The following is a 26,052-nucleotide window of genomic DNA, read 5'->3' as shown; positions in this document are numbered from 1 at the left end:
AAATGAAATCAGTTCTTCCTTTTCACTTTTCCAACATCTACTGAAAATTTAATTAAAGTCAGTCTATAACTTTTTTTTTTGTTATCTTGAACACAAACAGATAAACACCGGGTAAAACATAACCTCCTTGGCGGAGGTAAGTATTCAAGAGAGATGTCAGTCTTCTCTGGAGTGGACTAGGTTAACTCAACAGTAACACCACGCAGTGCTCTAAGAGACTATGGAAAGACAACTACGGCAAACTCTACACTTTAGACTAGGCAGGCCAGCATTAGCACATTAAAGTTGCTAAATTGTGCACTTTTCTGTCTAATTTATTTTAATATTCAAATTCGGAAGGGCTAGAAATGATTAAGCATTTTTCACAAACCCCTTTATTAATTTTGTATTTATCTCTCGGATCAGCCTGCCAAAAACGGGTGAACAGAACAAGCTCCGCCCTATGTCCTGCCTGCAGGCTGCGTCTGATTGGTCAGCTGCTCGAAGTACTTATACTGAGCAGTGAAGGTGGGTGTGGTTTTCTTCTGGTGAACATGCACAACCTAGAGAAGATGACCAATCACTGAGTCCCTCCCTTGGGACGTCACTAAAATTTTGAAGTAGAAAAAAACTCTAAAACCATTTGTTTCTGTCGTCATGGAAACCGAAAGTAGAGAGTGCTGGAAAACTCAAACATGCATTTAGGTGATAAAAAAAAAAAATGGTGCCGCTCAGATGTCTGATGAGTATTCAACACTATAACACTGTAGAAAGCTCAGAGACATAGAAATAGCAGAATAGAGCCCCTTTAGAGATGAAAGTTCATGACAGTTTAGCCTACTTGGCTCTACTGTGATTGTGAGGATGTTCACTAGGGGTTTCCTAGACCGAGCAGTGTAAGGCCAAGAACACGTTTACAGACTGCAGGTCACTGATTGCGAGGGAGTAGCATCACAGGGCAAGTCATGAGAGTGACTCCAAGACAACTATGCACAAATGCGTACAACCTTCAATGAAATGTAGTGATGGGAGAAACGGAGGGAGCAAAATTTCAATGACAACATAGAGACTAATGACATACTAAATAAAATGCTTCCAAGTTATTGCTTCATATCCAACACCCTGCTTCTCTGTTCACAGCTCTCAAAAGATGGAAGTTTAAAAAAGGCCACAACCAAACCTTTGAGAGTACTGATGGATTAAGTTACAATAAATATGAAGATTCTCCGACGAGACAGGCTGACAGCTGTTGATAAATGTATGCATAATGTCTTGTCCTGATGTATTTCTGTCATCTGGCCTATAACCGTCCTGGCAGATTAATCAATCTTCTAACTCAGCGGTTTCCAACATATTTTCCTTTTGGACCTCCTTATACGCTAAATGCAATGGACCCCTGTCCCACTCCATGATGAAACCATGCTTTCATTGGTGACATTGTCACCATAAATACTGTATTCTGGCTGAGTTGAAGCCAAAATTAAACGTACAGCCTTACATTTTCTGTTTTTTATTTAATAGGGACAAATTATCTGATATGTGGTGTCCTCAGACTTGTTTTGTGAATAAGATGTTGCAGTAAAAAAAAAAAAAAAAAATCAAAGTTACCAGGATGCACTTCCAGTGCTCCACTTGCTAAAATGGATGAAAATTGACTGGCTGCAGTTGTACACTTATATGTGGCTTTTGTTTATTTTTTCCAAATTTTGATAGAACATGTGCTAAAATATTTTATACCATGGTCAGTGATCATTCTGATGAGAAATGGCATGCATTATTTTCATATAAACGCACATGCAGTTTAGCAGTTAAATCATTGTAATATCACTGTAACAGAGCGTCACCATAGCAACGAATTAATCAACTGATTCAGATCAGCTGCTTTTGACAGGCGACGAAGAGAAACACGCTGTAGCTAGAGAGCAGTTGTTTGGCATCACAAGTACATCGAGGCCAACATGACATAGTTCCTATACTTTAGCATATTTAGCAAGTGTTGTGAAACAGAACTGCGCGTCGTGGTGTTCTGGACTCCGTGTCATGCATTATAACAGTCTAATGCACATCTTCTCATTGTTTAATCCTTTCGTATAGCAGATTCTGATTATCCCTAATTACTCACTTTGGGACCTGGTTTAAAAAAAAATTAGCATTTTCTCCTAAATGCCAGTTACATGTGAACAAAAAGTCCAGTTGATTAAAAAAGAAAACTTGAGAGTACACACTTCAACTCATTACTATATGGACATTAATCACAATCAGAATGATTTAAAAGTTAAAGCCTGGGGACCTCTGTAATGAGTTATAGTGGGGGGGGGGACGACCAAAGAGCTAAATTAAGTTTTTGTTTGGCACCTGCATAGATATCACCTTTGTGAAGCTTCAGTTTGTTGCTGGAAAGACTCTGAAGGCAGAAGATGAATGCCCAATCTCACATACTTTTATCAATGTTGGTCAAATAGAAATTCTGTCACGAACAAAAGAATCATTTTATGAGGCAGTGGCTTACGATGTCGTAGCTACAACAATGAGATTTCTGTTCAATTCCTTTCCTGAAGGTGAAATTTCTCTTGATTACATTTCATGATGAAACATTTCAGCTATGACTGACAACCCAACATGGCCAACCATCAACACACGACAACAAAATATCAAGACAAACGAGACGGATGCAATTTTTTTCCTCTCTATTTAATTAATACAAATCACTAATAATATAAAATGTTAAAGAAATTTAAAAAAAAAAAAAAAAAAGGCTGAAGTTTGACTTCATTTCTTAACAATGCATGTATTAAGACAAATCCACATGTTAAGACAGTATATAGGCGTTACAGACCAACTCGTGGGCCTTATAGAAGAGAATTCAGCGTAATCTAGCAGACATTTCCTTTGATCTTTTAGCATTTGTCTCTAAAAAGCTGACAAAACAGAACTGTAAAATTCCAGGCGATACATAAAAGGTTCCTTTAGTTGGAACAGTGCAGAATAAATCCCAAGTTGATCTGACAGTACTGTAAACAGTAGTGTATGACACACTAATATTAGCAGGGATCTCTACAAGACGTGTAAAGATGGGATGCTAAATTAAACAGGCAAGTTGGTCTGCTTTCAAAAGTAAACCACCAAAATGCAAATGAATGCAGAACTATTAAGAGAAGTGACACTGCTATGTTCAGATACATTTCAAACTAAAAACAAAGTGTCCAACAAAGTCTGAACTTAACAAACAAGCGTACTGAAATGCCCAGGAAATAACTTTCTAACAGCCCAGCTCCTATGTCATACACTGAATAGATATTTTCTTTTTCCAAAACACTGAGCAGTCTTAGAAATGCCCGATAAGCCATCTTTGGATGCCAAAATGTGTCCCACCATGTGTTTTAAAATAAATATAGGTCTGTGCCACTATAAGGGCACTAAACCCATCAAGTCTTTTTGTCTGGAGATTTGTCCGGTCCATCCTCTGGATGTCCTCAAAGGCCTCTTTGTTTTTCTGGAGAAAGGCTCAAACATCTGTTTTTATTTTATCCAGAGAGCTGTCGATCTTTGACAGAGTCTTTTTGATGCGGAGTGCTGTTAATCTGGCTGATGGATTCTGGTACCAGCACTCCTTCATGAGTTTAGCCATGGAGGTCAAAGTCTAAAAATGAAGAAATAAATTCACAAGTAAATGACATTTCAATACCCAAAACTTGTAGGCTGAGATTTAGTGCAGGGGAATAAATACTGATCGATACTTACTGGGTCTGAAAACCATCGGTTTGGGATGTTGGGCCTCTGCTGATCCACACACACAACCTTTTTCATGTCCTCAAAGCTGGGATCACTTGGGACCACATCGTGAAAAGGTGATTTGTAGTCTTCCACTATGCCTACAAATGAGGGCACAATTTGGTTTCAGTGCTGGTTTAAGGATTGGCGCCAAAGGGGAACCAGCAAAAAAATGGTGTGATTTTCCATACACACTGCAGAGCTAATGTAATCTGAATTTTTGCCACAGTTTTTATTTACATTGCAATGCCAGTGAGATTTCAAATGAAATGTATAAACAGTGCAGCAAACAGTCAATCTATGCACACTTTTAAGCTGCTCTATATATCGCATCAAGAGTTCACAAACACAATTTGGGTTATTAAATTATTCATATTCCAACACTGCTGCTTTGACTTTCTAATCATGTGGAGGCTCAGTTTTTTATTTTTCTTTCTTGGATTACAAATACCAGGCACAACATATTAGCCTTTAGATTTTCAATCATGGCAGCTATTTTAAGTTTGTTTGATCGTGTCCACAATCTCATGGCCAGCCCGTTGAGGCTGTTGTATGTGTTGTGAGCTTTTGTGATGACAACACATGTAAGCAATGTTTTTTGCTCCAATTCAGTGAACATCCTGCATTATCTGTGTTGAACCAGGTTTTCATGATTAGAGCAGAAGCTGTGTGGTCAAAATGGAAAGAGTCATTTTTAATTGGGTCTGAACCAGCTCGGAGACAGTTCTAGTGGAAAAAAAAAACTTGATACACCACAGAGACTGAAAGGAAATGCATAAAACTAACCCTTTCCATCAGTCAACAGTCTTATTGAGGAGTTAAATTTACAAGTTTGTTTTCATTCACTAAAATAAAATACATTTTTGAGTTAACATTCCTCCTAATGGCAGAGTTGTACAATTCCACCAGTTATTCTGAAAGATTTTACTATCCAGGACTATACAGCATCCACCAGAAACTGACCATTGCTGACCGTCCTCCTGGCGATCTCCCACAAGACAAGGCCGAGAGCCCAGATGTCCACTCTTTTGAAGGACTCAAAGCAGTCCATCTGGATGGAGTCATCAAGCACCTCAGGGGCCATGTAGCGCTTTGTCCCAACTTTGGGGTTGTTGCCCACATCTAACTCATTGGTGTCTTGGAAATGCATCACTGCCAGGCCTAGAGAACAAAAAAAAAAAAAAAAAAAAACCATTCAAGATTAAACAAAAAATATTTAACCGTTAAAAATAAACAGTGTAAGAAAATATTCCCAAATCCTTTTGTATTAAACACCAAGAGTAAAAAAAAAAAAAAAAAAGGCTTTAATAGTCAAACTTCACACACATGCACATCTGTTCAGTCACAATGTGCTAGACACATTTGGAGTGGAAAGTAACTCCCTGTCTCAAATAGCTATATGACACGCTGGGCTCATTCAGCTGATTTAAATGATAAAACATCACTTGATCAGAGCAAACAGCTCTGTTCCAGCATTCAGGATGTACTCAAACACAACAACAACAGCAGGCTGACGAGACAAATAACTGCTAGCATGTTTTTCAGCACAGCAAAATACGTCAGTCGGAGCAGAATTCATTACCGAGCCTGTAAACAGGTAAAGCCTGTCCGCAGGTTATGGCTTGAATTAGACTTTATTCAGGCACACACAAATGGAACATTGGTGCATTAGATGAAGTGGTCAAAGCTCTTTCAAATGTGTTTTTGGTTGAGGACAGGGTGATACATTTAGTGCTGGTTGTTCTTCCTAACTGAATGACTTGTATATGGCTGAGGAGTTGGATGGAAACAGTGATATTGCTGCAAATACATCTTTCATGTAAACTAATAAACCATTATAATAAAGTTACCTGTTCATTAGCCTTAACTTATCTAATGCAAAGATGCACCAGCTTGTAAGTGCTTTTACTGAAGCTGTGTTTAGTTTACACTACTCACATGCAATTTTATACATTTTGTCCAAATTCTTTACTTTTTTGTCCAAATACTTTAGACTTTAAATTATATTTTTGTACATACACTCATCAGCAAACACTTAAAATTCTCACCAAGGTCAGCGATGCAGCACTGTCCATTCTTTTTCACCAATACATTTTTGCTCTTGAGGTCTCGGTGGGCGATGGCTGGCTTGCCCTGAGTGCCAAAGATCTCAACGTGTAAATGTGCGAGGCCGCTTGCAATGGAGAGGGCCATGCGGAGGCAGCCAGATGCATCGAGCGTGCTGAGTTGAAGATAATCGTACAAGGAGCCCATTTCATGGAAGTGAGTGATGAGCCACAGCTGAGTACTGGAATTTCTGGAAGTCATGTCTGAAGCGATGAAGCCTGAGTTGAGAAAACATCTGAATTACTAACACAACGTTACAGTTAAGCAGGAAGAGCAGGGCAGTCAAACAATACATAAGCTACATTTATGCTTCACATTGCCTGTATAGTTTGGTTACTTTGCTCTGTCTGTATAAATCAGTGTAATTTTTTTGTTTACGAGTTTTTTTTAACAGGAACAAATGCATAAAACATCTCTTCATAAAATCATATGAAGTAAATTAGTCAGTCAAAAAGTCATTTTCTTAACCGCTTAATTCAATTAACAGGAAGCTGGACCCTATCCCAGCAATAACTGGGAAGCAGGGTACACCCTGGACAGGTCACCAGTCCATCAAAGGGACAAAGGAAATCACAGCATACCCATGTGAAATATTTACATGCAACATACCCAAGATGTTCTCGTGCCTCAGCAGTACGGTATTGTAGATTTCAGTCTCTCTGAACCACGACTTCTCGTCTCTGGAAGAGAAGATTTTCACAGCAACACTCTCTCCCTGCCACTGTCCCCTCCATACTTCACCGTAACGGCCCTTTCCTGAAAGGTGATAGTAGGGGAAATATTACCAAACAATACAAAAACATTAATGCCTTTTTGCATTTGGAGAGACACATCTCCATTCATACTGTTAGTTTATACGGACAGGAGATATTGTCATTGGTCAGGAATCCTAACATGCAGAATGCCAAAATGATGTGGAAAACCTCATCTAAAAACTCTACCTGGCATTATCCACCCAAATGAAATGCAATTTCATTTGGGTCATTAGTTTTGAAATATGGTATCAGTGCAATGTTATGTTATCAATGAAGGTATCAATACTTTTCTGTTGAATATATATTAACAGTATCTATTTATTATCCACAAGGACTGCGTGAGACCTCTCTTCAGTGAAGTTAAAAAACACAAACAAAAACCCACTTTTTTGCACAAGACTGTCGTCATCTTCGAAAGGGCCAAGAGCCGGGCCCCAGCAGTTAAGGGTTTAAAGGACTATAATATTTTAATAAACAAGGGAGGTTCAATCATTTTTTCTCCAACTGTATTTAATGCAGAATTTTAGGAGGGTGCAAGCTTTTATCATTTTTCTATGCAAAAATTCAATAATATTTCTCATCTGTCATCAAGTCACTGCCTGCCTGGCAAAAAAAGTTTAATAACATGCAGCTAAAAAGACAGATTTATTTGTTTATGTATTGCCCCTCTCCTTGAAATCACAGGGACAAGACAAATAAAAACAAATGTCAATATAGGCTTTACATTATTTAACAGTAATGAGCAAAATAATCATTGAATGCCAGTTTAGTTACTAGTATTATGTGTTAAGTGAAAAGGTAACAGTTTGGCAGCACCATAACAAACCAGAACACTCGTACACTGATGACATGGTGGCAGTGTTTGATAATGTCAGTGTTGATACTGCCCTCTAGTGGCCACATTTCAATACTAATATATCTACATGGAGCAGAGGTGGTGAAGGATAGCGAAGAGGAGTGTTGCCTCAAGTTATTTCAACAGAAGTGGATTTAACACTGATAAAGGTGGCTGCTCAAGTGGTTGTGTGTAGGGAAATATCTTTGCTGCTGACTCTTGACAGACCATAAACAACCTCTAAGCTAAATTGTAATCTTGGAGACTTCGCAGCAGGACTGTTGTGCATTTCATCTGTCCCACTTACAGAATGTCCTCACAAAACTCTTCTGTTTTGAAGTCCTCAAACTGATTTCCCTATTTTATTATTTAATTTATAAGAACTAGAACTGCGTGTGTTAAATGCTCTTACTGAACCCATTTACTGGACTCTCTGGGTTTGGAAATGAGGCCAGACCAAAGTGGACAAATTAAAAACAAACCACAAGGCCTAATTTAAAGATTTTGTGAACAGGAAGATGCTATTTCTTATCATTAGTTATTGTGGCCTAAAAGTTTTGTTCATTTCAAATCAAACTAAAAGGTCAACCTAACGATAAAATCTGGGCACATCCCCACTGCGGATTTGTCTGTCAGAGTTTGACTAACGCTGAGGCTTCATCCGAGACGAGAATCATTTTTTTTAAGCTGGAATTTACCACATCTTTTGCCACAGGCTCCTGCGTCAGCGCACTTGGAATACTTCACTGAAATGAATGAGCAGGCTGAGGTTTTAAGGACTGCAAATAAGAAAACAGTCTTTTGGGATACTTACCTACACACTCGTTTAGTGTGACTTGTCGAGCAACAGTTCTTTGAACAAGGAAAGGGAGACCTGAACCACTTCCAGAAGTGCAGGAATGATCCAGAAGATCCTAGAAAAAAAAAAAAGAAAAAAAAACACAAAGCATAACAAATTATATATTTACAAGTATGTCTTAAAATATTTGGATGAGAGCCATCTGAATGACAAATCACCCAAAAAGAATCCTGTGGTTCAAGTCTAAAAATGATGAAACAAAGGGCATCTGGGAGTCAGATGGAGATTAATACAAGAAGGCGGTCTTTGATGTGGCACCCACATGGGATGGCGGGTTGCAAGATGTGCGCGTGCCAGAAAAATGAGTGTGTGTGTGGGGCTGTGCGTCTTTGCTGGAGGTGCTGAGAGCTCCCTGCTGAGTAAACAACACGGGAGCCTCCTCCTCCCTGTTGACTGGTGTGGGCGCTGGAGATTTTATCTAATCCAAGGGCCAGACTCCAAAACAGGCGCAATGCTGCTAAGCCTTCTATTTTTGTGTAAGCTGTAAGACGTGCAGGGTCTCGGTGCCAACACAGGAGGGCAGTGTGCAGCAACCAAGTCAGCAAAAAAAACAACAACTGAAAACAGAGACGATCGATGCCTCAGATAAACAGATGCATAATGTAAGAGCCGCCTAAGAGACTATTTGGAATCACAACACAGGAATTCAAGATGGAGGCCATAAAATGAATGATAAGTTACTCTGCAGGGAGTTTAAATCCTTCTCTTTGGTATAAAGGATTGTTTTTTTTTTCTCTTTCCTTTTGGGGGGAATATTTGGGTCTGGCCTTTTTTAGAGCAGAATGCAAAAAGCACTGCAAGATTATTATAACCAGAGGATGTTTAGACACCAAGCAGATGAGAAATAAGCATGTGTGTTTCAGCCAGAGTTGCTTTTCACTGTTTTAATAGTCTTCCCTATGTCTCTACCATGCACTTTGTTTTTTATTATGCTGAAGTACACAAAGTGTTGCTCCATACTGGAGCCCTTAAACAACAAGGTATACCGATGGACTTTGGAAACAGAAAGAAAGAAGGTATCTGTGTTGTTTGTGACATATGAACAAATACACATGCCTTAACAGCTAAACATGCTTTTTACATTACTAAAAGTAATCTGGATCTTGAGGATGTTGAAGCAATAAAAAACTAGCAGAATGTTGTTTACAAGAATCTAAAATCACAAAAAAGTAAAGCAGCCATGGATTTGTTCAGGACACCAGCAGAATTGTGAGTGGTTTCCACTATCTTGATTACACAGTGTGTGAGCCAGTGAATGCACTTGGTTGCATTTAAACTAAATGCTAACCACAGGACTCCACCTAAACTCTGGATCAGTTTAGCAGACCTCAAAACATAAACCACTCTGCAGGAAAACAGACCACGGTTGAAAAGGGAGAAAATACATAGACATTCTTCTAGGAAAATTCTTCTTGGGAAAAATGTTTTTAAAAAAAAAAAAAAACAACAAAAAAAAAAAAAAAAAAAAACTTTTCATCACCAACCACTCAAACAATCTTTGCATATGAATTCACTATGCATGACTTCAACCCTTTTTTTCCTCTCTTTCTTTGGTACCAAAGTACCAAAACATTCTTCAGATTATGATCTAGAAAACACACAATGCCCACAATGATGGTCTGCTTTGTTGAATCATGTCTGGAGACAGATCCTCCTCAGCAAACACACTACTTTTGAATGTAAGGCTTAACTATTATCTCTGTTTGCACATCTACACATAAGTAGATGCAATAAACACACAAGTACATTAGGATTTCTTAATAAAGAGCTTTAAACACAGTGGAATAGGTTTCCTGCAAATTGCTTTAAACAAGAATTTGATTTTATGACAGTTTCAAAGTGCCAAAATCCTGCTTTTATCAGTGTTAATGCAGGATTATTATGTATTTTCACATCATTCTTTCCCTCTAATAATTAGTTTCTCCACATCCCTGTAGTTGAAAAGCAGCAGAAAAGAGAACACTTGAATATATGTGTATGTGTCACTGGGGGGGTTAACACAGTGATGTTTAGTGCCTGGAATAAAATAAAATATTTGAATGAAAATAAATTCCCAGACGGTTGCCGTTATTGTTTAGTAAATAACTGTTTTCTCAGTGCACCATTAATGCTTTAACCGCAGCTGTAACTGCATCTCAACAATGGAATAAATATTTATCTAATGGGGATGTTTTATTTTCTGCTCAATAACATAATATGTTGACCAAAACCAGAAAAGAAATGGAAAAACTAACTATCAGAACTTGGAGTGTGTATTGGCAAGAATCTGGCAAAACTTCATAGATCACAATAGAGAGGCAACAATACAATATATTGCAATACTATGAACACGATATCTTGCAATTTTTTTTTTTTTAACTAAAATGTAATGATCAGAAAAATGTCACAGTATGACAAACACTGAAAGCTGCTACAAGCTGACAACTGAATGAGAACGGAGGATCTACATTTGACTACAGAATAAACAGATACTTGCTATTTATGTACAAGATGAATTAAAAATTTTAATCTGCCTCTTAGTAAAGATCAGTTCTTCATTAAAAAAAAAAAAACTGATATAGTGCTTTTGAATATCAATATATTGTCACAAAATACTGCAATATTTCTATACATTTTCTTCCACCCCTCATCAGCACTGTACCAAACACACACTGGGTCTGACAGACTGTCAGAGTAAGACAAAGTAATATTAAATTAGTACTAAAATGCTTGTTATTGTTCCTCATTCAACTTCCCTTGATTCCGTTCAGATTTGTGTTTCTTATATGCACGATTGTCCAACTGTGCTAACAGACCAAACTTCACTGCATCAATATGACGCATCCATAAGAATTTAAGCTGCCATTTCTTCCCCAGTTTTCTGTTTAAAAGTAACTGCAAACTAGTTTTGATGAACTAGCAGTTTCTCCCTACACAGCTGAAGCTGTGCGTTTATTTACAACTTTACACTTTTAAAAAAAATAGTTCACGTCCTAAAGAACCTAAGCATCATGATCCCACTATCTCTGTACTGCACGCCAAACTAAGTTGAATGACGAGACCTGAATTTAATTAGACTTAATCTCCTGATAGACTATTCCATTATGACAGCTTTAAATATGGACCTTCTATGTGATTTCAAAGGGTTTATTTCCTTTTTAAACACAGCAGAGGAGGTAGCTTCCGTCGTTGCTCATGGCAAGCACTACTCACCGCCAGAGTGCTCTCCCCCACGTTAGATGCTATGAGTCCATCGATAGTTCCATATTCAGCATCTCGTGATGGCAGTCTCTCCATTTGGTTGCGGTGGATGCGTCTGAACACAAGGACTGCCACCGTAGAGAGGACGATGAGAACAATGATGGGCGCCACGATGGCAATCGTCAGTGTGGTCACACTATAGTTGGGCAACTCATCAACTGGAATTAGAGATAGAAATAAAGATACTTTCCTTTAGACAATGAGAACTTTAAGAAGAGAAATATGTTTAGTCTGTGAAGAAGATTAAAGACATCTTTAGTCAGTCTTAAAAGTGCACTTGTTTACAGTAAACAGATGAGAGACTGCATAAGAACTGCGCTTTAGAGCAAGAAAGATTAAGGGAAACCTTTTATTTGCTCTCAAATAACAGCTAGCAAAGCTCTGCATACATTATGAAGAAACATGCTGATGCATGTAAGGTGTACACATAACACATATTCAAGAGCTTTCATTCATGTGTGCATTCAGACAGAGAGGATCTCGTCAAGTCAGTAGAGGCCAGCATAAGGAGCTGACTATCATTCACACTTTCCAAACATTCCAAGGCAAAGACTGCTCCACTCTGTCTGCAGCACAGACAATGATCCCCCTTTTTCCCAGCTCATATAATGAACTCCTTCTTCCCTCATATGCATAACTAGTTACACTTTTTCTGGACTCCTTGTGAGCCAAGAACATGGATGGGGGTGCACTTAGCTGGTAAACATATACAGATCTATTCTGTATGATTATTTATATTCATGAGGACCTGACAGGAGAAATGGGTTGTAAAAAGAAGAACTTCAGAGAGCACATCAAAAATAGGTAATTCCCTGATTCCTGCGCAGTTCTTATGATCTAATCTTTTTTTACCTGTTTGATATGTAAATAAATACAGCAAGTTAGTCTTCTCATATTTAGCTGATCGGACATTAGTAGGTGTGTTTAGGTTTCTTTAAAATCAGGAATGTGATCAACTGATTGATTTTCTGAAGTCAAGAGATAACAAAGCACTCCAAAAACACAGCATGCTAAAGTATACAAGTTGTTTCCAGCATGGTCCTTGGTGTTAAAGTAAAAACAGACACAAACAAGAGGACCTTACACTACAAAGACCAACAAAGTGTAAAATCAAATATGTACATACAACTTGCTTTACCACCATTACTAAATTTACTGATTGTAATGAAAACATATAAATTTAAGTCATAAACTGACCGAGTTTTAGTTTTAGTAACACTTCAAAAAGTTACTTCCTGTTATTTAATAATGCAAAATTTATGCAACATCAGACAAGAGCTTTAATCTTGGTTGCATATTTTGTTTGATTCCTATTAAATATTGGAATATTATCAAGTATCAGAGAAACAATGGTTATATTCTGGTTAATTCTCCTCCACAATATTGGGGAGGTGAATTATTTGAAAGTATAGGGGCACTAAGAAGCACCTTTCGGGAACCAAACAATAAATCTGGAGTTTTGGGACTTCACTTACAGCTGCTTTTTTCCATGTTTTCTATCAGGGATGCATCCTGTGACATTGGAATTTGTTTTAATATCAGTAATGCTTTTTCTGGGACATAAAAAGGATTGTATTAAAGACTGTTATTTGAGTAGTTCAGGTAACTAAACCCTGCAACACAGTAGTTGTGGTAGGACAAAGGATAGAAACTGGGCTTGGGTTTTGGTACTAGTTCTCAACAGCCTCAAATATTTTCACTCCCCTAACTTAATTTCACTTTGAGGCAGTATGTACGATGAATATTTATTCAAAAATATTACATAAAGCCCAGCTGTAGGAGAAAACATGCAATGAAAGAAACAGCAAGGGACAACAGCTCTGTGTACAGATGCCATTCTCTCCTTCAATCCCTTTCTGCCCTCACCCTCTGGGCTCTTGTCAACTAGCTCTCGCAGCCATGAAGAGGATAGAGGAAGAAGCAGACCATAACTAAATAATATTCTGAACCTCCTCCAGATGCCCAGAGTCTCTCTCTCCCTCATGTCATGAATTCCCCAGAGTGTGACCAGACAGAGGTGCGACTCGGGCCAATAGAAAAAGAGCCTTGGCAGATAATTTTACCACTGATGGGGAAGACGTCTCAGTGGGGAATGATGGAGTAGAAAGAATAATGAGGAAATACAAAGCTAACAAACCTCACATCAGATAGTTATTGTTATGCATGTGTATATTAGTTGTGGTGGACAATACTATACTAATGATAGGCTGCCACATACTTAAAATACACAACAACAAAAACCCAACAGGTTTCTGGCTGTTTGAGCAGCCACATATATGGAACATAATAAAGCCAAAGAGGAGCTGCATTTCACATAATTCAAGTCCAAATAAACAACTATCATGAAAAAGATTAAATATAACTCCAGAGAAGAGAAATTTGCCAGAGTGCCAATTTCAAAGTATAAAATGTTTAGTTTCGTTTAGTTCAGTGAGCCAGAAGTTTGTTTTCAAAAAGTTTTTTTTCAATTGACATTTATGCTTTTCATAAGGACAAACATTTTCCAAAACCTCATTATTGTTTAAATAACCTAAATAATAACCATCTAATGTCTCAGCTGTCTAAGTTAAGGGCACCAGTGCAACCAAAGTTAAAAGTTAGTCAGTAGCCATGTTATTTCATATACTTTTAGGGAGGATAGGTGCTCCTTCTGTGTGTGGGACCAAAAGTAGGTGTTATTCTGCTACTTTTTCTCCTAAATGCTCCAGTTGAAAGGTTAATCCTTTACCCCAAAACAAAAAGGAACATCTTACCCATGCTGTGCTGAGGAGGAAAATTCAGTCTTAAAAACATCTCTTAAAACTATGTGGTGCCCTGAGGCATGCTTTCTGCATTAATACCACCATTAGAAGTAAAAAAAAAAAAAATCATTCAATAAACAAACAAACAAAAAAACAAACAAACATTTTCATCATGACCCCCGGTGATGGCAACACCATACTTTGAGGGGGGATTTTTCTGATTACAGTTATCATATTCATTAAGGTTAAGAGTATAAATAAATCGAGCAAAACATTTCATATATCTGAATAAGATGAGGAGGAATCTAATCACTACGGATTTCTTCCCACACGCAGTTTGCTATTTGTTTCAACTGTCTCAGCAAGGGCTCCAATCTTTACAAGGCGAAAGACAGTAGTTTTAACAAGTATATGGACGGTGGACTGCTGAGTCTCACAAAGCCAAACACACACTGTTCTTGTTATTGTAATCAAATAAAATATATTATCAAGTTTGTGTGACGTCAGCTTTGAGATTAACTCAGTGTTTTCTACTGAAAAACAAAGGATGGAAATTTTTTCATTTTCCTCTGTTTCTGTACTTGTGAGGCTTTGTGGATAGTGTTGTGTTGTACCTTTGGCACGCAGCTTCACAGTGATGTTCATGTTACACAGGTGCCCATGGCAACACTCAACAGTCTGGTCTCTGGAAGGTGGGGTCTTGCAGGTCATTGTGCTCTGCTCATAGACCTTAAAGCAGCCTTTCTGGTACACCCGGGAGCCAGAACTGACTGTCAGAGATGAGAAACACTGGTGGCCCAAGCAGCGATTCCCCGTCACACATGAGCTCCCCTCACACACACACTCATGCTCCTCTTTGATCAAGGGCTTGACTTCGTCTGCTGTGAAAGGTTCAGAAAATGGAGCATGTCAAAAGGTACATTTCATGGTGTTTGAAAAATTCTGATGAAATGTTGATGACAAAACTCCAAACAGAACTGCTGCATGATCGTAAGTGATTTAAGGTTAAGAAATGGCAGCCAGCACGAGCATGTACAGAAAGTTACCTTTTCCTGGAGCTTGCACCGTGACGTTCATGTTACACAAATGGCCCTGGCAGCACTTGATAACATGGACTGATGAGGGTGGCGTAGAACAGGTAGCTCTGCCATCCTCATCATCCCTCAGGCAGCCCTTCTGTTGGACAGCTGCCCCGTCAATCATCTTCAGAGCAGAGAAACACTGCTGGCCACTGCAGCGATGGTCGTGTTCACACAAGCTGCCTTCGCACACACACTCCTGGTCTCTGAGGACTGGTCTGCCGGCAGACTGTTCGACATCTGATAAGCAGAAGCAAGAGAAATGAGGAAAGCCATTAGAGCAATACTATTACTAACCCATTAAATTAAATGGCATTCACTTACATTAGAAAACATACAGGTTGAAACCTCTCTTAGCGGGCCGGTCACTAAAGAGGCCATACAAGTTCATTTAAATGCATTTTCTAAGAAATTCAACACCCGCTATTATACGATGGATTTCCTGCCAACACAACTAGCATTTTTCAAAAATGAATTAAGGCTAAAAAGAGATAATGTTACCACTTCCTAGTTCAGTTTTTTGAATGAATGATTCAAATTAACATATTTAGTTCACAAAAACATACACAGTCTCCAACATGCATATTGTGTTATTGATTTTAACCACATCCCCCAGTCCTTGCAGAAACACAACTCCTACTGTTCACTGATGAACAAGTAGAGAGGAGAAGCTCTTGGCCACTTAAACAGATTCATAAAATGATTTTCCATATTGGCTTATTATTGATGTTCCTCTGCAGATAACTATACGGTATTAGATAATAATCCGGAGTTTAATTACTTAGAAAGTGACTCATTTTTAATTTAAGATATTTGTAATAATCATCACATTCAATTTTGTGGTTTATTTTAAGCAGAATCAATATTGAGAGAACTACGTGCACGATGCAAGCCATTTTATATAACATCTAATAGTTCAAACACGAACACTGATGCAAACAAACTGTCACAAATTAAGCTTAGAGGGTTTTTTCAGCCTGTTAATGATAAAGTTCTGTATATTCTGCTAACAAAGTCGACTCATAAAATGGACTTTGTTTAGTCAGCTCAGACAACTATCCAGCATATTATATGGACGAACAATATGATTAATAGCAGGAGAGGAAAATTAAGTTTTCTTCCCCACTTAATAAAAAAATTAAATTACAAGATGTAGTTATAACTCTCTTTGCTGATCACCTCACCTTTCATTTGGGACTGCGAGGAGATGTTCATGTTACACAGATGTCTGGAACAGCACTCCACGACCAGCTCTGGAGTTGGTGAAGTTTTGCAGCGTGACTCATCTCCATTACCCATAATGCAGCCCTTCCGAAAGATGGATGTCCCGTTCAGAAGTGAGATAGATGTGAAGCACTGCTGTCCAAAACACCGTTCCCCAGTGCTGCAGGATGGTCCATCACAAAAACACTCATTTCTCGTATTGTCCACACCTAAGAAGAAAAACAATTAGAATCCCCCTGGACTGGAAGCCCATTAATAAGGTAGATGTATGCCTGCTCATGCTTTTTGTGACAATAGACAGAGTATGTTTGTAGACATTTATTAATATTGGGAAATCTGTGACATCCCAGTCTAAAAAGCACTTTCCATTGTGATGTACTGCCAGTGCAGCTGTTTAAAATAACACTGCCAGACAGTTGATAGGAGGGAGACAGGCAGAGGAAGGGATGGTAGGAAGGAAAAAAAAAAAAGTGTGATTTTCAGTCTATGCCTGCAAGAGACAAAAGGAGGACAGAGAAAACACAAAAGCTGATACATGGTGTGTGTTAATGAGATCAAAAGAGAGAAGGGGACTCCAGCTGTCTGGTACACACCTTTTTAGCTGCTCCAAGGACTTTGGGCTTTTGGTGACAATGTGTTGCCAACTGCAATCACAGTCTTTGCAGTGGCAATGTGATGGCTCTGACATAGAACTCCATGTTCAGAAGTAGCATGACAACTAAATTCAGCTAGATTCTGTCCATTTGTGCTTGCAGAAACATCTCTGTCTTTGGCTACAGCTCTCTCTTCATTCTGCTGTAAAAAGCTGTGCTTTGTGACATGATGCTTACCTTCCAAGCTGGGAAAGGGAAGGACGAGGGTGAACACCATCGAGAGAAAGACCCCACTTGTCATTGTAGACCTAAAAGGAAAAAGCAATAAAAGAAAGAGAGAATTGAGAGGGACTAAAAGATGACAATGGCAATTTGGGATGCCTTCTCTAGTTCTCACAAGTCAACACCAAGTTTAAAATGCTCAAGTAAAGTGGGTCTCATGCCTTCCTGTTGTCCTGGCAACAAGGCATTGAGTGGCAAGCAATGGGGAGACTGGTGCTCTCCTATTGGCTGACTCAGTACACGAGTGTTTGTGTGTGTGTGTGTGTGTGTGTTTATGTCTGTGTGTGTTGGAGGGACAGGCTACTTGGCAATGAGGGAAGAGGAGCAGGCAGACATGAGGAGGTGGTGAAAGAGGAGAGGAAGACAGCCACTTTAAAAGTTTATTAAATTAACATCTCTTCAGATGAGCAGAACAACACCATCAACATTCAATGTATCATACCCAGATGAAAAACAGCATTAGGACAACCAGCATTCTCACATAAAGATAACAGATCAGAGCAAAGTCTGAAAATAATTAAAAATATACCAAAATATTAATCATAGAAACAAACAAAATAACCTTCATGTCTGTATTTTTTAACCTTCATTAAAAAATACAGACATGTCAGCAATATTTTTTTTATCACGTCATGTTTCTCTTGCCCAGGGGAAAAAGAAACAATGTGCAAATGTATCTACTTTATGAAACAAGGGAAGTTTGGGGGATAGGGGGAAGAATAGGGTCAATTTGTGGTTTTGTAGCTACTACTGTTTCTTTTTTCTTTTGTTTTTTTAATACATCTTTTTCCTACTATTTTCCATTTAAGGGCAATTAGAGAGCCACAATCTAGTCGTACAAAGCATATTTTCATCTGAGATTATTGACAAATAAATAAAACATATAAAAAGATTGCTGAAATCATTTCAGACACCTGGAGAAAGTCAGATATTAAATGTATCTGTAGGAATGTGCAGTTTTGTTGGTTTTGCTTCATTCAGCAATCCATTTTAAACAACCGACTGGTTTATCTATCAGTGCAAACTCTAGGAACACCCCCCCACCCCCCCCAAATCATACCGCCTAAGATAATATTTAAGTTTGGTGGAGACACAGCCTAAAGCGCGCCCTGTTCGTGCTAATCGGAGCTAAGGGAACGTTATCTTGGCAGCATGTGCGCCTGAGTGCATCTGTGCCACGGATAAATACCCCAACACCGCCTACCTCCACCCCCACCTCCTCCAAGCCATTGTGCCCGTCTCCCAGACATAAATGATTAAGCACGTAATGTTAGCATTAGCCCAACGGCGGCGTCTGCGCAGGCCACTCACACACAGACCACATGCTGCTCCTTTAATCAGAGCACAAAAAAAGAGGCTGCTACACAGAGATAATCAGGAGCTCTGTCTGCTCCCCTTGGACCAGGAGAAGAGAAACGGTGACGGGGGCAGAGAACGGGCAGGAGGGCATGAGGAGGCACGGGAGGTTTGGCCTGAGGGCATCTGGGGGACAGTAGGTCACTGAGAGGGGTGAGTGTGTGAGAGGCGTGTGGGCTACAGAGGATTGCAACCAGTGGTGGTGGTGGGGAGGTGGTGGTGGGGGGGTGTAGGTGTCTAGTGTCAGCGCCCAGAGGGACAGTGGGAAGAAGGGCGCCATACTGTGGGGTGGGGGATGGTGGGGTAGTCTGGCTTGTCTACAGTGGAGTCAGGAGGCCTAATGAAACAGGACAAAGATAAGCAGAAATGTAAAGAACTCTGGAAAACAAAAACACTCAGACCCACTAATATGTTTATATGTGTCTTATCTTCACATGGAATAGTTTCACAGGTGTAGAAAAACAAAAGTCAGATACACCTGAATGAAGAGGGAAACGTGTCACGAAGCTCCCTTCAATAGCATACATCAGTGAGGATAAATAATTTACTGCATTATGGTTCGTGTTCACAGCTAGAAGAGGACAATGAAAAAAACTCTTAGTGTTGCGCCTCCGCTCCGACGGTTAGGGAGAGGTAAAGTAGTTATTTCTTTGTAAAGTAGACAAAGGAGACGCAGACGACGTCTTCACTCCGTTTCACTTTTATTAAGAACACGTCATCACTGTGCATGCGCACGACACAATTTCCTGCTGGTGAAAAGCAATCGAGCCTGCAATCATCAAACTCCTACTGAATTGTAAATATTTACACACAATACTGATACCTTTGGTACTGTATTGAGTGTTCCCAGTTGTTGCAATTATGAACAATGCAATTATAAAATATACATTTTTAACCTTTTAACTCCTGCAAATCCAGCATCAACTTTTCCAAATATGCAAAATACATCAACTTTTACAATCTGTCACATTAGCTTATCTGTCTTTCTCAGAAACTTTGTCCTAAATGTGCTTCAAAGAGTTTACCAACCAAAGAGTATAAAAATGTTGCCACATTTGTGTGTTCTGGTGTTATAAATGCAGAAGATGATTTAGCAAGTGTGCTGCAAACCTGCACGACTCTTCTGGTCACCTGTTCTTCACCATGGGTTGAGCCAGATCTGATACAAATCTGAACACACAGATTTGGACAATACTACAAGAATTTGCATGCATACAATTTTGAGTTCAGTTTCTTTCTTTTTCTTTAATTTACAAAAGCTCAGCGAAGTGTCCCACACTGATGCTTGAAGCCGGTTAACAGTTTCGCTTGACAAACAGGCAGCTGGAGGTAGTCTTGACACTGGAAACCACAGATGGGATTCTTAGGAAGGAGAGAGGCAGGGCTAGCATCTGCAGAACTGATTGCTATCTGGGTACAACATTTTGTGGTGCTCTTTGTATCAATGTGTATGTGTGTGTATTTGCACAGTGCAGCCTTGTCCTACGTATTAAACTCTTTGGTAGTGTTGTGCAGCTGGCATTCAAAGTATGTACAACTTACAATGAGTGTGCCTTCAATCCCCTGCTGATAAGGTGTTGTACTGGGGAACTTGTTTGAATTCCAGATGGCATATATTATATTTTATCACTGATTTTAATAACCCTTAAAACAGGTGTTACAGAAGCTTTAATACAAACTTTTAAAGCTCATCAGAAACTAGATCGATAGGCTGGTACTTAATTATGCAAGCGAAAATTAATTATGCAAAAATCCTCAACAAATTACAAATATTTTGGATGTCGAGCTGAACTAACATTACAAAAAGGAAGAAGACAGTTATAAATAAATGTTGGGGGGGATGAATTAAAAACCATTTTAATGTGGACTGAGCATATAGTAAAGACAGGTAGTCGAGCTAATGAATAAGAGATGAAGGTAAGATGTGCTAAGGTAATATTAAGATTATCTAGTTAGAATAAACTTAGTTAATTAACAGCTTTGTTGCCAAATTTAAACAAGTATGAGCTGCTAGTACAGAGGCAAGGCTTAAACAGAGCTTATTTTTTCTTAATTTGTCTAAAGAAAATCAGTCTAATGTTAGATTGTTCTGAAGACGTGTTGTTTGGTGAAGAAAGTGCAATCACAATTCCCTTCATATAAATAAGGGAATCATAAACCAGAGAACGGCTGCTGATCTCCTAAGTGACGTGTCAGTTGGGGAAAACTGCATAACATATATACAGGAAATAATTCTTAAGCAGAGCATTGTGTTTCTGAACAAATGCAATTTGAGAGAATTACCAAGAATAATATTCAGGAGTTTTACTAAGTACTTCTGGTTTTTAGCTTAAAATGTTACTTAGTTTCAAATACCGTCATCTCCAGCTAGAATAAATTCCTAAGCACAGGAATAATTCGCCAAACAACCCGCTTATCTCGTAAACGATCCAAACACTTTTTCCACCACAGGTATTTTGGTTGGAAGATTTCAGAACCTCAGTGATGCCCACAAGTGTGCAGAACCCAAGAGAAACGGCTGAAATAGACATGGCCCAGTGAAAAGTATGTTAGGTTAGGTTCCTGCTGAGTGCTGCTCGCGAGAAAGTGAACCTACCATTTTTCTGACACCACATTTACTTCCTAGACTCTTTCCAGTGTTCCCACTCTACAGAGCCTTTTCATAAACAGCACTGTGAGAGGCTGAGCACAGCCTGAAGTGATTATGTGGAGGTGATGGCACATGCTGTTGTTAGTACAACTGAATGGAAAAAAAGCAGGTGGTTTTGATGATTTAAAAGCGATCTGACATGTTGGTACACATTTCCTCTACATTTTCAATATTAAGCTGAAAAATTGTGCCATTTTCCATGATCTCAAACAGACTGATGAAACAGCTTTCCACAGTAACCAAAGCACAGCAAATGTTTGGATGCTGCATTATTTTGGTCCATTTTGTATTCAGGTCAGCTAAAGAAGAGAATGACAAAACACTACTCTGTCTGATGAGTGTGGTGTATCACTGAGGTTGAGGAGGGAAGAGGCTGAAGCCCTGCAGGAGCTGCTGAGTCATCATGCTGGCAAAAAGGGAGACGGGAGGTGGAATCTGTGTCTGAGCAGGCAGGCTGGCACAGTTACCATGGCACAAATAGCCTAGGCACACAGGAAACTGCAGCAAACTGCAGGGCAGCAAGTGGAAGAAACAGGCCGGGTGTGGGGCAATGAGGCGCCTGCTGTTTCGTGTCCCTGTCGTTCTCCTCAGCGACCCACATCCAGACAGCCAAAGAGTCAGCATGCCATCAGGGATACGCAGATGGTTCACTCCTAGGTGGATGTGGGTGTAATGCAGACCTGAGGGTGAAAGCTGTCCTCTTTGCAGCAACCCACGTTCATATCCACACTACAGCCTGCCAGATCAACATGCTCACCTTTCTCTGCCTCGTCAAATACACAACTTGGGATGATGAAACCAAAGACAGAAAAACAAACAAACTAAACTTAATCCAAAAGTGATTTCAGAAAGGGACTCACATTTTATTCAGCACTGCATACAAACTACGCAGTGCCTTTCCGTTACAGAAAAAAAAAAAAAAAAAAAAAAACAGATCAAACATCAGAGCTTAATTCAAATGATCTCTCAAAATTTAATCACATAAATGCCCATTAAAATTTGGATTTTTTAAAGAAAAATGCAAGGATGCTGAAGACTAATATTGATTTTAACAAATAATTTATCTAAGAAGAAAGAAAAAAAAAGAAATGCAACGCACAATGCATCACCTTTACAAGACACTGGCTACGGTTACATTTTTTTAAATTCAGAATTAATAATTCAGAATTGAATAATTTGGAATGAACGTATTCTCCTTCCAGTTTACATGAAAACAATAATTCCGAATGGAGGTTTACATGAAACACATCCTCACTTTATTCCTCTTTAGAGCGGAGGGTTGGACAGAGGGTGCACTGTGTATGACATATACCAGAAATAAACAAACTTGGCTCCCTGCTTCCCGTCTTTTCAGTCATAACTTAAAAATTACTTAATAAGCACCAGTGTTTCTGCTTTTTTTTTTTTTTTTAATATTTTTAAGTACCAGCTCAACACGAGCATTCGACTTCACTTTTTGCAGCAACTGAGAAGAAAAACACAGAAAGAAAAACAACGCGCGTCATCGAGACAGGACGAGGTAACGAGCATGCGCAGAACGACCGGAATTAACTTTGAGCGGAATCAAGGTTTACATGACAAGAGGAATTAAATAGTTTGAAATTAAAATGCAAGTAAACCAGCCACTTACATCGTAATTAAGTTTAATTCTGAATGGAAATTTGCATTAGGTTTAGGTATGTAAGTGTTTACATGGTCATTTTTCACCATTTTACAGCGGAATAAACTTTTTCTCAGAATTAAACAGGAATTAAAACGGCCATGTAAACGTAGTGATTGAAGCAAATCGGTTTAGGAAAGATGTGATGAGTTCTGTCATCTTAAATGTTTGCCGTCTAGAGCAAAGCTTGCTCTGTAGCTGGGAATTGGCTTAAGGCTCCTACACACTGAGATAACAGAAACCTTGCATTCATTGAATATCATACTGTGGAAGATGGGGCCGATAAAAGCTCGGTGGGAAAGGCTCTACTGGATTGCAAAATACTTATCTGAAGTAAAGGAGTGTATGATGACTGTCAGATGAAGTGCAGCTCTGATGTAAATAGAAGAAGAGAGCATTGAGACAAAATGAAGGTGGGATCTATCATTACAACCCAACTCCAATTCTCAGACTTCATCCTCAAATAAAATGTAAAGGTGACAAATGAAGTACTCTGAAAGGCCTAAATCGAGCATCAGTTTGATGAGCTAACATGTTAAATTGCTGTATGGTATCCTCTGAAAAAAGCCTGATCATGTGACTATTAAGTGATTTAAATATAAATAAGTGATTCAAATAAAAACCTCCAAGCTGCAACGTTTATGCTGAAAACAGCACTTTTTTTTTTCAAAGATTTAGTTTTCGATATCAGCCTGGCCTGCCTGGTTGTTTCAATGAGTAGGTTTCTGAAAAGATGTTCGACACTTGGCCATCGGTGCCACCAAAAAATGTTACCACTCGACATCTATTAAAGGAATAGATTGCAGCTGCATCACTGACTGCCCTGCAATATCATTGTGACTCATTTAAAGAAATACAACCAACCAAGAGTTTTCCTCCCCCTGTTAATAACAAGGCTTTGAAGCCAGACCAGTGCTGAGGTGTGGGTCTGACTAGTTTAACTATATTCCTGCAAACTCTGCTTAGTATCAGGGAAAAGAACCCTTTTGGCTCCTCCAATTTGTGTTCTACACTGCTGCCTTGTGTGACAAATGAATCACTCTTCTGACTGGGAAGTGAAGCTCTTTTGCCTCTGGAAACACACCTCCCTGGTCAAGGGCCTCAACAAGCAGGGGATGAAAGAGGAACTTTGGTGCTTTTGGAATCTGCAGTGCCCCATCTGGCCCAGCTGGGGTCCATCTCTCAGGGCCCTTCAGCATCTCAGCAGCAGCCCCCATTCACAATGAGAGGAATGTGATCAAATGCAAATGCCCCCCTACTTATGTCCAATTGTCACTTGAACATTAATTATAGTAGGCAGCGGAAAAGCAGCTTTTTGTTTCTTGGATACACTGCAACCCAATGTGTATGCGCACATGCACACACCCACTGCACACACAGCACTTGTCCTAGATCAAATGTAATCAGAGACAATAGTTGACCCTTTCTCCCCAATTGTGCCCCACCATACTCTCCAAATCTGCTAACAACACCACTGACACACTATGACCTATTCACATGGCAGACAAGATTGTTTTGTTAACTTCTGTTTCTCATACAATACGAGTCCAGGACAAAATTTGATTTGTTTATAACATTTGGAGGTACCAGCTCTCGAGAGATAAGGCAACAAGATTCAAAGACTGGGAGTTTAGCACACAAACAACATGAACAACGGTTCTTCAATTCTGCATTATCAAAGACAGAAATAGCTACAACCCATGAAAAAAGCAGAGTATCTACACAAACAGCCACTCTGCGGTTCCCATAAGTTGCACCATAGCCTTGTTTTGTGTGAAGTCTCGTGAGACCTGAACTTTGAAGGTTTTACAGCATTGTGAGGACACTTAACAAGCCTTCTACGAAATGGTTGCCATAGCAATTAGACATTCGTTTTCACGCAGCCTTTAAAACATCTGAAACAGCCAATTCAAACACTGCCTTTATGGCCTTCAGCCATGTTTGCCAACACAGGAATGCACAAACATTCACCCTCCTAATGACCACCTCACAAAGTTCACTGGCCAGGGGGCAATACTTCTTTTGAAAAGACACCTTGATTTGTGTCAAGGTACATGCTTTAAAACACTATTTCTTCCTTGTGAAACAAGTCAGACAAATGGGTCAAATTAATGTGAATGCAGCTAGTCAAAATGCAAAAAAAAATATTTATTCTTGAGTGTTGGCACATCCTGGCTGGCACAGACCGAGTGGCATAAGTCAGAGGATTGTGATTATTATCACAAAATTATGTCAAAGTAAACAGCTTGCAAGAATATATTGGATGTGGATATGACGTGACGCTCCATAATGCAACTTGCTGTCTGTGACATCCTGCTGCCAATCCAGCCTTTATGGCCTCTGATTTCCTGGCATATGAAAGGCAAAGACTTCTAAGGGAACAGACCAGCAGTAAATGTTTTCTAAAGCTGTTTCTACACATGCTCTACAGTGCTGAAATTTTATTAGGCATTATCTAGAGGATGTCTATGTGGGAGCGCAAAATGTCGGCTGCAGTCTCCACAGCCTTTGTGCACTGTTTGCCAAATGTAGGCCCTCAGCACATTAAAAGTCTACATCATATCCAAATGAGCCCTATCGTGAAAACAAACGTATGACTATTTGACTGCAAGAATGTGTGTGTCCTGTGTGTTCACTAGTTAATCACTTTCTTCTCTTTCATCCATACTGCTGGTATAACCTCATTCATGGGGCACATATACCTTAAACACAAAATCAGTCACAGAAAAATGCGGAGAACGTAGAGCTTCACTCAGGTACTCCACTGGGTACCATCTCACACCAATAATGTCCTGTACTGATGCAAATGCTTGAACGGGCAGGGAATTTCCCCAATCTGGTCCAGACACTGAACGCCTCAAACAAAAAACACTGGCCCTTCTCAGCGGGGCTGCTATGGTATTCAAGTTATCCATTGAGTTT

General features: G+C 39.3%; 1 protein-coding gene across 1 annotated transcript in view; it reads right to left on the bottom strand.

The window, feature by feature from the left end:
* Positions 1-2,739: 2,739 nt before the first annotated feature.
* The window catches only part of LOC306767007 (activin receptor type-1-like), a 30,853-nt gene continuing 7,540 nt past the window's right edge, over positions 2,740-26,052 (bottom strand). Inside the window, exons 2-12 of the mRNA XM_079254895.1 lie at positions 17,420-17,490; positions 16,550-16,798; positions 15,333-15,605; positions 14,901-15,167; positions 11,498-11,703; positions 8,261-8,360; positions 6,466-6,612; positions 5,799-6,074; positions 4,714-4,911; positions 3,721-3,851; positions 2,740-3,619 (exon numbers count right to left, since the gene is read on the bottom strand). Of these exons, the coding sequence (XP_079111021.1) occupies positions 3,485-3,619; positions 3,721-3,851; positions 4,714-4,911; positions 5,799-6,074; positions 6,466-6,612; positions 8,261-8,360; positions 11,498-11,703; positions 14,901-15,167; positions 15,333-15,605; positions 16,550-16,798; positions 17,420-17,483 (2,046 nt within the window). The 5' untranslated portion in view covers positions 17,484-17,490 and the 3' untranslated portion in view covers positions 2,740-3,484. The remainder of the gene's footprint in view (positions 3,620-3,720; positions 3,852-4,713; positions 4,912-5,798; positions 6,075-6,465; positions 6,613-8,260; positions 8,361-11,497; positions 11,704-14,900; positions 15,168-15,332; positions 15,606-16,549; positions 16,799-17,419; positions 17,491-26,052) is intronic.

The sequence above is a fragment of the Telmatherina bonti genome (assembly GCF_933228915.1).
Source record: "Telmatherina bonti genome assembly, chromosome: 15".
Lineage (NCBI taxonomy): Eukaryota > Metazoa > Chordata > Actinopteri > Atheriniformes > Telmatherinidae > Telmatherina > Telmatherina bonti.
The sequence above is the reverse complement of the archived record's forward strand: the minus strand, read 5'-3'. Positions and strand labels throughout refer to the sequence as shown.